We start from the raw sequence: 16,256 nt of genomic DNA on the forward strand, positions 1-16,256 counted from the left end.
AATCCCTCGGTTACTATCCCCAACTCAAATGCAGCTAGACCATACCCCATATCTTAATATGTCACTTATAACAAGTTTTCTAAGCCCCATCGTGCCTTTCTTACATCCATTACCTCTATTATTGATCCCAAAACCTTCTTGCAAGCATCTAAAGACCCAAATTGGCAGGAGGTGATGAAAAAGGAAATTGCAGCTTTGGAATCCAATGGTACATGGATTCTAACCACTCTACCTCCAGGAAAGAAATCAATAGAATTGAAATGGGTTTATAAGATCAAGTTCAAGCCGAATGGAGAAGTCAAAAGCTATAAATCCCGTCTTGTTGCAAAAGGATACATACAAATTGAAGGGGTTGACTTTCACGAAACCTTTGCATCGGTAGCAAAACTTGTTACCGTTCGTTGTGCTCTTGCGATAGCTACTAAAAAACATTAGGAGGTACATCAACTTGATGTAAATAATGCCTTATTACATGGTGACTTAGAGGAAGAAGTGTACATGAAAGTCCCTCAAGGGTTTCTCAAAACAAAAGAAGATTGTGTCTGCAAACTTCATAAATCAATTTATGGGCTGAAACAAGCATCCAGAAATTGGTACCAGAAGTTTATTAGAGCTCTTATCGATGATCACTTTCAGCAATCGAAAGCCGATCATTCTATGTTCATTTACAAGACTAAGATGAAACATGTTGTTGCTCTCATTTATGTTGATGGTGTGATTTTTATAGGAAACGACACTTGCAAAATCAAAGAAGTTAAAGACAATCTTCAGAAACAATTCAGTATCAAAGATTTGGGCCCACTCAAATACTTTTTAGGTATCGAGGTAGCTAGATCACCCAAAGGGTTTGTTATAAGTCAAAGGAAATACACTCTTGACATTCCTGAAGATTGTCATATGCAAGGGTGTCATCTCAGTGCTTTTCCTATGGAGCAAAATCTCAAGATGGAAAAAGAAGATGCTAGTCCAGAAGTAGATGTCTCAAAATATCGAAGTCTTGTAGGTAGAATTTTGTACCTCACTGTGACTCGACCTGACATATCGTTTAGTGTTAATCAATTAAGTCAGTTCTTGAGTAAACCAAGACAATCTCATATGGATGCTGCTTTTAGAGTTCTTCGTTATTTAAAGACTACTCCAGGTCAGGGTTTATTTTTGCTAGTTGAAGGCAATTTAGACCTAATAGCCTATTGTGATGCAAGTTGGTTGAGTTGTCAATCAACGTGACGATCTTGTACAGGTTATTTCATTAGCATTTGTGGTTCACCTGTCTCTTGGAGGACGAAAAGGCAGAGTGTTGTTGCTAGCTCTTTAGCAGAAGCATAATATCGATCTATGGCAAGTACAGTATGTGAAGTGTTATGGCTAAGGTGATTACTTTGTTATCTTGGTGCTGCCCAGAAGGGAGCTACTTCGTTAATGTGTGACAACTAAGTCGCTCGTCATATTGCAGCTAATCCTATATATCATGAATGCACAAAGCATGTAGAGATAGATTGCTACTTTGTTCGTGAGTGAGTGTCCAGTGGAGAAATACAAACTTTTGATATTCATTCTGAGCATCAACCTACATACATTTTCACCAAAGCTCTTGGTGCGGACTGTTTTCAATATCACCGAGGCAAGTTGGTTGTTCGTGACCTTCACAGTCCAATTTAAGAGGGAGTGTTGACATTATTATCTTTGTTCCATTAATTATCTTATTTATTAGTTGTCATATTTATCATTTCCTAGTTTATCTAGGTTTCTTTTTGCTGAGTATAAATACGTTTGGGTTGTATGCTTTCATGATTATGAATGATAATACACAGTAATGCCCAACTCATGATTATGTATATCCTTAAAAATGTCAACGAACCATTTTCCATCTTTTCACTATTAAAAATATTAGATTAGTATTGTGTATTATTTTTTAGAACAATAAAAATCATTATTATTGATACTTATCATTTACCTATATGTTTCTTGGGACTTTATTTCCTTATACTAATTTATTGGATTATCACTAAATTTGGGAAAAAATCAAAACTATATTTAAGTTGCCAACAAACCTATTTTATTTTTTAAAATGTTAACCAACTAATGTTTTTTTTTTGTATATTTATATGAGATTGCTTAATCTATCTAAGATTGAACATGTCAACTCTCTTTCAAATCATACACTTTTGGCTTAGATTGTAAATTTTGTTAAGACTTTGGTCTGAACATTAAATTTTACTTCATCCCAAATTTAGTTTGATTTATAAATTTTTTTATATGACTTTTTAGAACTTCTTATAACATTTTTTAAGTTGTTTTCTTAATTTTTTAAGACATTAAATTTCTTAATTTTTTGAAACTTTTTTAAGACTTGGGTTATATTTTTTTAAACTTTTATTTTACACTTTCGTATAATTTTTTTATAACTTTCATACAACCCTTTCGAAAGTCTTTTTACAACATTTTCAAAATGTTTCATAGATTTTTATAGCTGTTTTTTATAATTTTTATAACAATTAAAAATACTTTCAGTAAAGATAAATCGTATGAAAATGTAAAAAAAAAAAATTAAAAATATAAAACAAGATTAAAACGTTATATTAAAAAACTATATAAAAAAGTCTATAAACATTTTGTTAAGGCATAAGTCTTGTATATGAGACATATGTAGATTAAGAAGTAGTTAGGAGCAGTTTAAATTTGTTGTTCAAAAAAATAAAAAAGATGTAATTTTCTAAAATATTTACAAAATACTTTTGTTTAAAATGTTATATTAAACTTATATGAGAGTATAAAAAAATTAAATGCTTATAACCCAAGTTTAAATTGTGGTATTAAAAAATATAAAACAACTTTATAACTCTTTTGTAGCCAAGTATAATACGTAGTAAATTTTTCCATAAAAAGTTCTAAAAATGTTGTAAAAGATATATTTAAAAAAAATTAAGAAAATAAAAATAAATCTTAAAAATATTGTAAAACGTTCTTTAAAAAATTGTAGAAAATAAATTTATAAACTATACAAAATTTAGGATGAATTCGTAATAAAATTTAATATTCAAATCAACATTATAACAAAGTTTAAAATCTAGACCAAAAGTACAAAATCGAAAAAAATAAAATATTCTAGGTATATGTTTGTGAATAAGGAAAGTAAAGTCTTGTAAAGAAACGTAAAGCTAAAAGATAAATATTAATAATAACGATATTAATCTAATAAAAAAAAAGACAAAAACATCACTTGACAATTGAAGTCAAGTTATCTAATGTGATGTTTCATTGCACCCACACATAAACCACTACCCTTCACACTTTTAAGGCGTTTGACTGTTAATAAACCTCATCTGTCATCTTAGATATTCCCAATTACCAAATGCATGTAAAAACCACTCATCAAGTGTACCAAAAGTTTCACATTCTAATTTTAAACCATTATCTTCGTCTTCATCACATCCAAGATTCACATCCACATCATTTGTCTTCACATTCAAATGATAAATTCCAAATAACTATTTGTGTATATGTCTTGAATTATATAATTTTTAAAGATACACTCACAGTGTTATGCATTCCATATATCAAAGAAATGGTACGTGTACAAAACAACAAAATCAGACAGGTGATTATACCGAAGGCGACATCTTCTTTTTCGGTTCTACCCCTAACCTTCTATGTGTGTGTGTGTGAGTATATATATATATATATATATATATATATATATATATATATATATATATATATATATATATATATATATATATATATATATATATATATATATTAATGAAAATGGTTAAACATATATGAATTTTAGATGTATTGTATTCATTCCCAATTGAGTGGGGTTCAGTTACCCTCATAGCATGTGTAAGGCCTGAGCTAAGACAAAACAAGGTAATAAGGGATCAACACTTGAACAAACTCAATTGGCTGAAACTTTGATAATAGTAAAAAGCTGGATAACATTTGGCAATTGGCATATTGTACCTCAGTCCCATAAGCATGGGCTGGGACATGCCTTCTACAGTCTCTCAGTCAATAATTGACTCCACCCATTATATATGCAGGTATAATGTAATATTTTTTAAGTTTAAAGTTTCCAATATCACATTCAAAATGAGACTTTCAAATATCACCCTGCTTTTCTTCGTCTTTGCAATTCTAGGTCTCTTTTTTGTCTCTCAAATCAAAGATTACTCTACTCATGATCGACTCATTTCAGTTCAATCAAGGAGACGCCTGAGGACACTACAATACCCCAACCCTCATTTCAACAAGGTACGAATAAAGTGTTGTTGGATAAACAATTTTTTAAAACATTTGAGAAAATTATGACTTGTTTAGGTAAATGAGAGGAAAGTTGTAAAAGTAATGATTTTTCTCATGACTTTCTGTATTAAGACGTTCTTTCTGTATGCGTATGTATTGCAGGTAGATGCGAATGCAAGATCTACAAAGCAAGCAAATTTGATGTCAAAAGCACACGATGAAAATGAAATGAATAATGAAGATGGAGAGATTGTTTACAATATTGATTATCAGGGTGTGAAAACTCACCCGAGTCCGAATCCCAAACATCCATAAAAGTTGAGCCAACGGGTCACCGGCTTTAGCCAAGGACATCGTTTGTGCACCATCTAGAATCAACCGTACATTGTATCGATTGATAATTTTTACCATATGAAATCAACATACTTTCCATTATACCCTTTATTCCTTTTTTTTTTTATTTTTCTTTGGTTTTGCTTTCTCTTACATAAAACTAGGTTCAAGAAGACAAATGTTAGTAATATAAATATAAATTAGTTTTATTTTAGGCTTAAATGCAAGAAACAACTTATTTTAATTGATTTGTTTTTCATACCATCGTACTTCAATTTCAAAATCTTATCCAATTATTACCAATGTCGTCCAAAAAATGAAGCAATTTTAATTGGATAGATGTTTCAAAGTATATTGTCCAAATAAGTAAAAAAAATCTTATCCAATTATAAAAGAAGAAACAAAATTACAATGCCATAACAAAAAAAATGTTTGGAAAGTACATTGATATATCTTGATATTGAAACAAACAGCCTGTATTAGCAACTGCAATTCAAAGCCAACATTCCATTGATGTATTGTTTTCGCATCCTCCTATATTTTTCCAATAGCTCATTATAACAACATACCACATCATCAAATAGTAATACCACCTTGTTACAGAATTCAGACTTTATCATCATGAAAACAGCTTCAACTTTTTCCTTTTCATGAATTAGTAAATGAAACATATCTTCCATCTCAATTGAGGGCCTTTTCTTGTCAAGATGATCGAGCCATTTAAAATTTTCAAATATATCTTCGTGTTTTCCAAGAACATTGGAAGCAATATCCTTAAAATTACTTTCGGCATTAATTTTACTGATCAAATGGTTGAAAAGTAACTGTTGGTGAGTCTTTAGCCAGATTTGGGGAACTGATTGATATGAAATTCCACCAACCAAACAAGCCTTTCGAAATGTAGGATCAATGTCACCAATGGACTTGATTGCAATGTGCATTAAGTGCATTGCCACGTCATCAAGATTCAAAGATGAATGTTTGAAAGATTTGTGATTGGAGATTTTGTATCTCTGACACCAATGATGGAGTGCTACATGAATAAAGCCTTCCCACCTGTAATTTTTTCTTATTAAGACATTGTACTTTGAAAAATTTATCTAATTATAGTATTGTGGTTTTAGTTTTTTTCTTATTAGGATATCATAATAAAAAAATTAATGAAAGCACGTTGTTATTTCTTATTAATAAATAAATTAAACATAAGATTAATGATTGGTTTTTAATGAAAATGAATATCAGTGTCTACATCAATTTTTAATTTGCATTATTATTGGAAGCTAGAAGGTTCTTTTTTCATCAATGATTAAAATGGTTTTTTTTTTTCTTTTAATTCAATGATATCATAAAACTACCATAAATAAGTCTTTAACGTTATATAGGACAGAATCTCCATGTAGGATAACACTAACTTTTTTTTTTGTAAAAAGGTGGAATATGGTGTGATTGGACTTGCTTTTGATCTCTCATGTATGTAAAAGAGGTAAATACCCTCATTAACATAACGTTGCCTAACAAGTTTTGGAAGCTTAAACTAAATAGTATATTTCTAGAGAAGTAAGAAAAGATTATTGCATGAAAGATGTTAGTTCCAAAGATAAGATTGATGTGTTTGTGTTTTTGTTTTTGTGTGTGTATGTGTGCCTTGGTCCACATCACATGTTGATACTATGTATTATTATGACAAACATTGACCAGTCCACATGCATCTCTAGGTTTCTTGTTTTGAAAGAACATTATTCATTAAAGTAGCAAATATCCCAACAGACACAAAAACTAAGAATCGACACATAATAACAACCAAAGGAAGAGCATATGTAACTTAAATAATATCAAAATATAATGCATTGTTTTATAATGAATGGGCAAAGCTACCATGAAAATGCACACGTTAGAAAAAAGGCACATTGTGTTTTTCTGTATTTTGTTCTTTTTCAAAACCAGGTAACTGAGAAAAATGGTATTTTATAAAGTCGACAATAATATAATGATTTAATCACTAGAAAAAATAGTTAAGTGTCGATAAAATGATGAAAGTAATTTTTTTTTTTTTTTTTTTGTAATTTACCCTAAATTATTTGCCTAATATAGACAACATAACAATCAACATTATATGGGATGGGACACGTCACAAAAGAACAACTATCATGCCTGGCATCAAGATATATCAGTTTGACCATTCAAAACAATCATATATACAGTTGATATTGTACAAAAATAATACTATTTTGTCTATAAATAAATAAATAGTACATACTTGAAGGGTGAACCTCAAACATGTAACAACCATGGGTCCAAAAGCAAAATGATTAGATGATGATATCATATAAAGTTAAGCATTTAATGTTGCTTTTTATTTCATGTTATTGTTCCTTTTCTACCTAGCATCTACTTGACAGATCTTTTTATTGTGATTTCCTGCTTATGATATCATCTACAAGTCTATCATATAAAGGAAAACCAAATTCAAAGTGTAATCATATGTTTTACTGTGGACACGTGTTGAGCATTTGTGAACATTATAGGATATTAATTAATTATTACCTTTACAAAGTGATGATAAATCTAACCATAGATATTGTTTTGTCAAAGCAAGTAAGGCCCTATTTCTTTTTTTCTTTTTTTTCCCAATTAAGTGTTGTTTGGATAAATGGTGTTTAAAAAACATTTGAAAAAAAATTTATGAAGACTCTGCATAGTAGAAGTAAAAAACTTACTCAAACGGAGGCTCAATCTCAATAGCAAGAGTAAGATGCAAGGAGTATTCCACATCTTCATTTGCTTTGACATCATCAACTATGGTACATGCCTCATGAGGAAAGCCTCTAGGAATGTATAAAATGTCACCTTCTCTCAATAAATACTCTTTACATCCATCCATCATATCATTTTCATTTTCATTTTCATTTTCACCCTCTATACAATCATCAAGAGGTGAATATAAACGAGGTAATAGTGTACCCAAATTGGGAAAAACCTTCCATTTTTTAACTCCTTGAATTTGGCACACGAGAACACAATGGTCATCACGATGACGAGCTAACCCTTGGGAATTTGGTGGGGTTAAGTACATATTTACCCCTGTTGATGGTTGACCAAAAAGAAAAGCTAACCCTTCTGAAATAGATGCAAAATCTTGAAAATGAAACTCCATCCCACGAAGGGCAAAAGTGTAACCATTGTTAAATGCATTTGAAATAGAAGCAATATCTTGAAGATTTGAAGAGCCTTGAAGAAAATGGTTTTCTATTTTAGAATCGAGGGTTTTAAGGACACGAATATCTTGTTGGTAGATTAAAGGGCAACCGATTTCTTCTCTTGATTCTTTTAGAAAGGTGATTATATCGAGCTCATCTGAACTAATTGGTGGAGTAGAAACAAGATTTTGAAGCAAAGAAGCAAGAAATGAAGGAATGGAATCTTTAGAGGCGAAAAGTTGTAGAAAAGAATTGAAAATATTATCGGGTGATGAAGCATTTGAGGATTCAGTTATAAGTAAAGGTGATTCTTCCCAGTGGTTTATGATAAAAGATTCAAAATTCATCTGACCCATGTGAAAGATACTCCTTTTAACATCTAGGAACTTGGATGATGTGGCAAATGGTCCTTCTTCCATTGAGAGCCTGAATAAGGTTTCAGCTAAATTATTAGGTTTAATACTGCTTGAATAGAGAAATTTTTCAGATTCCTGATTGGAATCTATTAGAGTATGTTTGTGTACTTTTGCCCATATTCTTGACAAATATTTTATAAATTCTTTGAGGAGTTCTCTTGGGATCTTCACTAGCTGCTCAAGTGTGCAATCATTGATGAGAGTAATTGCAAGATCAAGAAGTAATATAGGGTATTCATCTTCCATAAATCCTATTTTGAAGCAAGTTTTATTCCCCACTTTGTCTGAAATTAGGGAAATTGGAGGTGATGAAGATTTAGGGACCTGAAGGAAACAAAGACTAAAGGATGTTAAGTCAACATATATAACTAAAATTTATATCATTCATAACTACACATGATATTTGGGACTCTAGAAATGAAGAATCGTAAGTATATCTAATTGAGGCTCTTTTTACACATAATTAGGTTATCAAACAACTTATCCATGGACTATTCCATGCCTTTAAATGGGCTAGTTATAAAAAACAATTCAATCCAACTCTATACAGCTGTCTTCCAAATGAATATCAGTCACTTAAATGAAATCATATCCATTAACCATGGTCCATTTATGCTAAGGCTAAGATTCTATTAACAAAATACAAACCAATTATATCATTTAGGTTGGTTAAGTTTTTATTGGCATGAGTTTTATGCACTTGGATGTAGGTTACACAGCCACCCAAATTAACATGTTTTATTTGGCCATTGGCATTTAGCACTTGAAGCATAAACAGAAAGCCAATAACATGCATGGATTCTTCTGTTTTTTCCCAAAATAAGTACTTGCTTATAAATTTTAATGTAATTTAAGCCAATAGATATACAATTAGCAGATTGGCAGAGCAGATGCAGATAAGCTAGCATGAAATATAAAGATTTACAATTGTCAAAATAAACACATCTAATTTTATGTTTGTTGGTTGTGCAATTTGTAATGTAGTCAATGCAGGAGTATGGAACATCTAAATCAGTCTGCAACTGATGAGATTAACAGATTATACAAATCAAATTTTTAGAGTTTGTGGATATTTAGTGAAATATGAAACTAAATGAGATGTTCTGTTAGGAGACAAATGCAACATTCATATGTCTTTCAAGTTCTTGAAAATTCCAGTAACAGCAGAGACCTTTTTACAACTGAATGGAAGCTCATTACTGGTTAATAAAGCCAATAGCATGGATTTCTAAGGAATTTTGCCAATGGATAAGTAGAATAAACTTTCCTAGTGAAATTGTTAACTGATGGATTCTCTTGTTCTTGAACTCAATTTCAATAACATTATTCCTCAGCAAACATAGGGACAGATGAAGTCCACTTAGCAGATGACTAAAAAAAGTAGTTGATGCTCACATAAGATTGTCAATGGCAGAGAATTCCAGTAATTTACACCGCCCAACGGAAGTAGTCAACAAGTCAAGAAGGGCATTGCAAGCTGCCATGGCTACGCTCCTCCTAGAACTTGTCACCGCTGTAATCAACCCCTTAACTATTTCTTCATCCGATGCAATTTGTTCATTCATCTCAATTGAGAACAGGGAAGCTGCACCCACTGTCTCCAAACCAGAACAAGCAACCACAGAGCACCTGTAAATAACGATTAAACCCAAGCAACACCAAAATGAGGCTTTCAGAATTGATTATGAAACAGATGGTGTGCATTATTAAATATATCGGATGATCTCTATAAACAGATGATATCAAAATTACTTGGAATTGAGGAGAACAGGGAGCAAGGAGATTAAAGGAATGTGTAGGGTTTGTTGAGACTGCATGACTGAATTGGGGGATTTGGAGAGGAGGGAAAGAAGAAGGTGGTCTAGGGCTTTTTGGATAACTAGGGTTCCTTCTGATGTGGCTCCTAATTCATGGTTCGAAAGAGCAGCAAGCATAATCCCGAAAAGGAGCTGAGCATCCAACTGTTGCATAGTATCGGAACAAGGAGAGGAAGTATTGGTCGATGAAGACGAAGAAGACGAAGAAGATGTGGTGGAGGAAGTCGTCCGGCGCCGGCGCTTGCCCATGATACCCTGCGGTTACCCAGAAAAAATAGTTTAACAATTTTGGATAAAAGTTTGATTCGGAGGTAGCTTTCTGGTGGAACACTGGACATAACATTAGTAACCGGATCGGATTGAACTGGATTAACATTACGTTATTAATGGGATCGGACTGAACCGGACTAAATTGGGAAGAACTTTTATGGAAAAAAACCGGGTATAAACATTTTTTGGGGTCGAATTCCAAAATATAGACACAAAAAATTGGATTTCCGGGTATAGACATGGATTCCGCGGAGGTAGCTCCGAGGAGTTCCGCGGAATGGCAAAATCGTAAATAAATCAAGGTATTAAAAATTTAAAAAAAAAAAAAAAAAACTCAAGATCCATTCCGCGGAGCTACCTCCGAGGAATGAACTCATTCCGCGGAGGTAGCTCCGAGGAATGGATCTTCAGGAAAAAAATCACCTCCAATAATTCTTTTATGTAAAGATCTCCAATTAAAAAACCAATTTTTTTTCACCTCACATTCATTCCAAACATTGTCAACAAAAATTCATACTATCATAATATTTTCTTGAACATAATTAGTTGGAGAATGAATATAAACCCCGAAGAATCGATGTGAAAAAAAAATTAAAGTTCCATTCCTCGGAGCTACCTCCGCGGAATGAGTTCATTCCTCGGAAGTAGCTCCGCGGAATGGATCTTGAGTTTTTTTTTAATACCCTGATTTATTTATGATTTTGTCATTCCGCGGAGCTACAGTAGATTCCGCGGAGCTACAGTAGATTCCGCGGAGCTCCGCGGAATCCATGTCTATACCCGAAAATCCAATTTTTTGTGTCTATATTTTGGAATTCAACCCCAAAAAATGTCTATACCCGGTATTTTCCCAACTTTTATATAGGGTTTGGTGGGATTCAAAGCAGACAAACCATGATGGTGAAATTACCAAATAATCCTTAAAAATTAACATGTTATAATTCTAATTTTTTATAGGATATTTAAAATTTAATAGTAAAAAATATTGATGAATAATATGGCTTATTATTTTTGGGTGGTGTTATGGATACCCCATCCTAATGTAACGACTCGTCTTATTTAGATATTTTTTTCTTATTATTTTTGCCTCTAGAATAGTCTTTTCTATAAAGATTCTAAAAGATATCTAGAAACTCCATGGAATGCTCATGAAGAGACATCTTCTAGAAACATTCTAGAAAATGTCCCTTAGTTCTTAGTAGTTTTTCTTAACGGCAAATAACTATATATCTCATCTGCCTAGGATTAAACCCAGAATCTCCTAGTTAGTAATTAGATTAGAACATCCATGCTAGCTAAGTGGGCTAGCCCCAACTTGTAGTTCCTAGTAGTTCTTGCCTCTTGTATGTACAGGGATCTCCCATTTCATTTCTCTGCACCTTGTAATTGAGTTGAGTTCTCTAGAGCAATAAAGAGTTGTCAAGTGTTGAGTTACTTTCTTCCTTTCTTTGTTCTTGTGTTGGTATTTCGAGCTAGGCTGACTTAGTTTGAGAACTAAGTGTCGCATGGTGAGCTTTGGAGAGTCAAGACCGTGACAAGTGGTATCAGAGACTGTTTCAAGTAAAGGAAGGCATGGCGGGTTAGATGGAGAAGAATGTTACTAATGATGTTGGTGTTGTGACGAACGAAGAAAATCGAGGACGAGAGGAGATTCGTCAAGGTGCAAGCAAGGGTCAAGGTAAGTCTAAGAACATGTGGAGATCCTTAGATAAGAGACTTTCTGAGATGGAGACTTCCTTAGAGACGTTGCGCGATCAGGTTGAAGATGCACACCAACAAATGGGGGTGATGACATCGGATAATGATGAGATGCAAGACAACGTGAGCAATCAACAAACTTGGTGGGGACTTATGCAAGGAGATGTGTGGATTACAAGAGATGCTCCTTGGTGAGGTGGCTAAATTAAGTGAACAAGTGCAAGGTGAGCTCTCCACATTGACTCAAGGTGTACAATATGTGCATGCAAATTGGGCCCTTTGAAAGCGGGCGGTAATTGGTGAAGTAGGAGGCACCAACATCTACACTCAAAAGGTTGAAGTTCCAAAACCATCAATGTTCGTGGGGAAGAGAGAAGAAAGGGTGGTGGATGACTTCCTATGGGAAATGGAGCAATACTTTGAAGGAGTAAACATAGTGGATGATGATATGAAGATCAACACTACTACGAGGTACTTGAAAGACACTACGACATTATGGTGGCGATGTAGGCATGCTGACATGGAACGATGTACGTGTGTCATGAATACTTGGGATGATTTTATTCGTGAACTCAATAAGCAATTTTATCCAGAGAATGCAGTGATGGAAGCCAAGATCCGCCTCCGAAAACTTCACCAAACGGGGACTATTCATGATTACTTGAAGGAGTTCACAACCCTCACCCTCGAGATACCCAATCTCTCCGACGATGATGCTTTTGTCTATTTCTTTGATGGACTAAAAGGGTAGGCCAAGACAAATGAAGAGATGGGGAGTAAAACATCCTGCAACGGCAATCGCGGAAGCCAAAGACTTGGTCTATTTTCGGCCAAAGGGAACCTTCAAAATCTCAAGATCCTAAAAGGCGAACTTTAAGAGGGGTAGAGAAAGATCAATTTCATCCAAGAATGAGGCCCCAAGAGTCGACGCCCCAAAGACCGATAATGTTCGGAGGACCCCCTTCAATAGCGGAAGAGATGCTCGCCCACCCAACCGGGTCGATGGTTGTTTTCTTTGTGGTGGACCACATTGTTGGTTTTTTATTCTTAAATCCGGTTTCACAACCGGTAAAATTGACAACGGAAGCTTTAAAAATGTTGATTAAAACTAAAACTATTTTACCCACCAAGGATCATTTTGCAAGAGTTAGAAAAATTAAAACAACCATAGAATGGAAGGCATAACAACCTTTGAAGACTTTGATCCTCATGGGAGGTTGGAAGTTGATGAAGTGTGGCATGAAACTCTAAAGCAAGAGTTCTCTACAAGTATCCACCAAGCAAGAGTAGAACCATCAAAACATGCTAGTATTCACTTGTAATTTGTTGTTCATAACCCTTTGAAATATATACCAAATATATGTTCAAAGGTGAAGCAACAAATGGGGCTTTGTCTAGTATCAAAATGCAAGAGAATGGAGGAGAAGAAGAGGGCTTAAATCTCGAAATTTGGCAGCCCTATATGAGCACCATGCTCACGGTTTTGCTAGCCAAGAAGAAGAAGAATGAAGGCTTTTAAGCATCCCATCTAACCTTCCATGCCCTCCCTTATATAGAGGCCGAAAAGCAAAGGGAGACCATAAAGTAAAAGAGGAGACAACTTTTTTCCCCAAACTTGGTATGAATAGACAAGGCATGCATGCATTGTCTCCTCCTCGATTTCGAGAAAAGCATGTCCAAAAGAAGACAAAAGTTGTCTCATTGCTAGTTTATATACACACATGTTATCTTTATAAAAATCAATCATTTTTTTTATAAAGAATTCCCAACATATATATATATATATATATATATATATATATATATATATATATATATATATATATATAACTAGTCATATATATAAATATTTTATTTTATACAAAACTATCTTTTACATAAATTGTAACTAGCTTATTTTATATAAAGCTATCTTTTATATAAATTGAACTAGTTTATTAAGATATAAATATAACTTATAAATAATCATACTTTATGATATATTTCATAAGTTGTTATTTCTCCAATAAATATTATTTCCACAAATAATAAATTCCCAATTAGTAAAATATTATTTCCATGAAATAATAATTGTCCAATTAAATACAAGTGTTGATATATTTATTACTAATCAAATTATACTAATAAATAATCAATTGACGGTAACTTGTTATATGGTGTGACCCTATAGGATCATATATTATTAGCAATATCATTCTATAATGACTCTTGGGCATACTAGATTTTTCAATCTCCCACTTGCACAAGACTCATCATAGATTGATACAGACAGTGGTGAACGTCTAGCAACATTTCACTGCCCCCAATAATATATGACGAAGAATGCCATTCATCAACATCCAATTCCTAAAAGCTCAAAGCTTCAATTGATGTATTAAGGTAAGTTTATCAATTATCCATTTGTTACAGACATCTTGTTGAAACATGAGCCTTGGATCGTAATCAATCTCATTTGTAATTCAACTTTGGGTAACGCGCGTTAGATGTCTAACTCTCAACGAATAAGAGGAACAAATCCCATCTTGACTACATAAGCCTCTTGTATAGTTCATACCATACCCGAATATGACTTTTATAACTGCCCGGTTAAGGAACAACATTTGGTCATATCAAAGCACAGTACTCCCTATACTCAAGTCCCACTATGTATCTCAGGTGTTAATGATACAAAGATAGTACCTTTTAATCAAGTATCACTCATAACTGCGATCTATGAGATGATCTTGATGCGGGTCCGTTCAGTACTAGTTCTCTGACAAGTACTGTTGGAACAAAGTTCTAATAGGATCGATAGATTCTAAGCAGATAAACAATTAGAGACGCAATTAAGAACACAGGAATGGCTTTAAAGATGTCGTATGATTAAACTTTAACACCTCAGAAGAGCTCGAGTAAGAACTTCGACTGTAGAGGTGTTTAGGGTTACAAAACAATAATAATGATAATCAAGAACGTATCTAATGCATACATGCATGCACTATTTATAGTTTAACCCTACTAGATAATCACGGATGGACAGGCCCAATCCGGATATACAAAATAAGCCCATGACGCAACACAATAATACCCAACAATCTCCCCCTTTGCGTCAATGGAGCCGAAAGCTCAGTTCGGTTGAGCTATAGAAGACTTCTTGATTGTCTTGAACACCTTCGGTATGATGGCCAATAGATGATGACGAAAAGTAATGTACCACCGAAGCATGTTCGTGACGTTCTTCTTGTCTGCCTCAGAGTTCTGCTTGCACCGATGGATGATACTGATAATGTGCTCTAAGCAGTCTGTTGAGAACAAATGTTTATCAACTAGAGCGAACAGAAAACGATTGGCTTCGCCTCTTGTGAACATTACTGTAAGATGTGTAGAATCGATTTGGCCCATCCTCATTTTATTCACATCTCCAGGTTTTTCTGTTGGCTTAACTGTCGGTTTCTTCTTCATAACTTTAGCTATCTCCTGATCCATTGCAGCTACTTCATGGATATAGGAGGCCAACATCCTCTTCAAATGATCCAGGATCGGCTCATATTCTTTGGCATTGGTGAGCAGAATGTTAAACAACAAGATCCAGTCATGAGGATTCAAATTTGGAAGGTCTTCCAGGGAAATAACCGAAACCGAGTTTGCTGATCCTCGGGTGATCTTGAAACTAACATTTATAAATTTCCCAGCAGGCGAAGGTTTCAGTACCTTGACAGTAACTATCTTCTGTGTACTCCATGTCAAGTACTGGGGTTGACCGAACTTCAAATAGAAATCAATAAGTTCGCGATCAACTTTTGGATGAGGGAAAGGAACTTCAACAATCGAATCAAAACAATGAAATGTGAATGCCTTTCGTGTTATCGGCATATCGAACTGTGAATCCTTTGAATTTTCACAATCAAAAGAAGCAACAGGTTCCAGCCAGTAGACGCTTGGAAACTCTATTGCCTCATTGATGAGTGTTTCTCTTGTCCAGAGAGGAAACAAGGCCTTTTTGCAGTTTAAGGCATCTTGTTCTTCCTTGTTCCTCCTTTCCCTTTCTTCAGCCTCCTTCGCAACCCTTAGGGTTTCATCCAATTATCTGTCCCTTTTCTTTCTTTTTAGGGCCTCAGCAATTGTCTCTTCTTCTTCTTCACTGTCATCATCAATTCCCTTCTTCTTATCTTGATTCCCGGAACCCGAAGCTTCATTACCCTTCGGTTTGGTTTTAAGTGTGACCTTCGGTTGAGAAGATTCGATTTTCATAGTAACCTTCGGTTGAGCCCCTTCTCCCCCTTGTTTTGGAGGTACGA

At 33.9% G+C, this 16,256-nt stretch overlaps 1 protein-coding gene and 1 long non-coding RNA gene across 2 annotated transcripts; one reads left to right on the forward strand and one right to left on the reverse strand.

Annotated features, from left to right (window-relative positions):
- The first annotated feature begins 4,089 nt into the window (after positions 1 to 4,089).
- LOC145126332 (uncharacterized) lies at positions 4,090 to 4,683 on the forward strand. Its single transcript, XR_013716409.1, has 2 exons — positions 4,090 to 4,257; positions 4,411 to 4,683. It is a non-coding gene; the product is annotated as an uncharacterized LOC145126332 (long non-coding RNA).
- A 252-nt stretch (positions 4,684 to 4,935) lies between these two features.
- LOC145125312 (uncharacterized) lies at positions 4,936 to 10,350 on the reverse strand. The gene is made up of 4 exons (XM_079060782.1): positions 9,947 to 10,350; positions 9,590 to 9,823; positions 7,299 to 8,534; positions 4,936 to 5,637 (listed from the first exon to the last, which is right to left on the reverse strand). Exons 1-4 carry the CDS (start codon positions 10,258 to 10,260, stop codon positions 5,061 to 5,063), a joined length of 2,361 nt encoding a protein of 786 aa, XP_078916908.1. The 5' UTR covers positions 10,261 to 10,350; the 3' UTR covers positions 4,936 to 5,060.
- Between the last annotated feature and the right edge of the window lie 5,906 nt (positions 10,351 to 16,256).

Source organism: Lactuca virosa, chromosome 7 (genome assembly GCF_052849685.1).
Source record: "Lactuca virosa cultivar CGN04683 chromosome 7, Lactuca_virosa_CGN04683_v6, whole genome shotgun sequence".
Classification (NCBI taxonomy): Eukaryota; Viridiplantae; Streptophyta; class Magnoliopsida; order Asterales; family Asteraceae; genus Lactuca; species Lactuca virosa.

Excerpts from the sequence above, each read along its gene's own strand:
- LOC145125312 (XM_079060782.1), bottom strand. The coding sequence starts at position 10,260 with ATGGGCAAGCGCCGGCGCCGGACGACTTCCTCCACCACATCTTCTTCG. Across the intron at positions 8,535-9,589 it reads TCTGCCATTGACAATCTTAT|TCTTTGTTTCCTTCAGGTCC; the intron begins GTGAGCATCAAC and ends AACATCCTTTAG. Across the intron at positions 5,638-7,298 it reads GAGATTGAGCCTCCGTTTGA|GTGGGAAGGCTTTATTCATG; the intron begins GTAAGTTTTTTA and ends AAAAAATTACAG.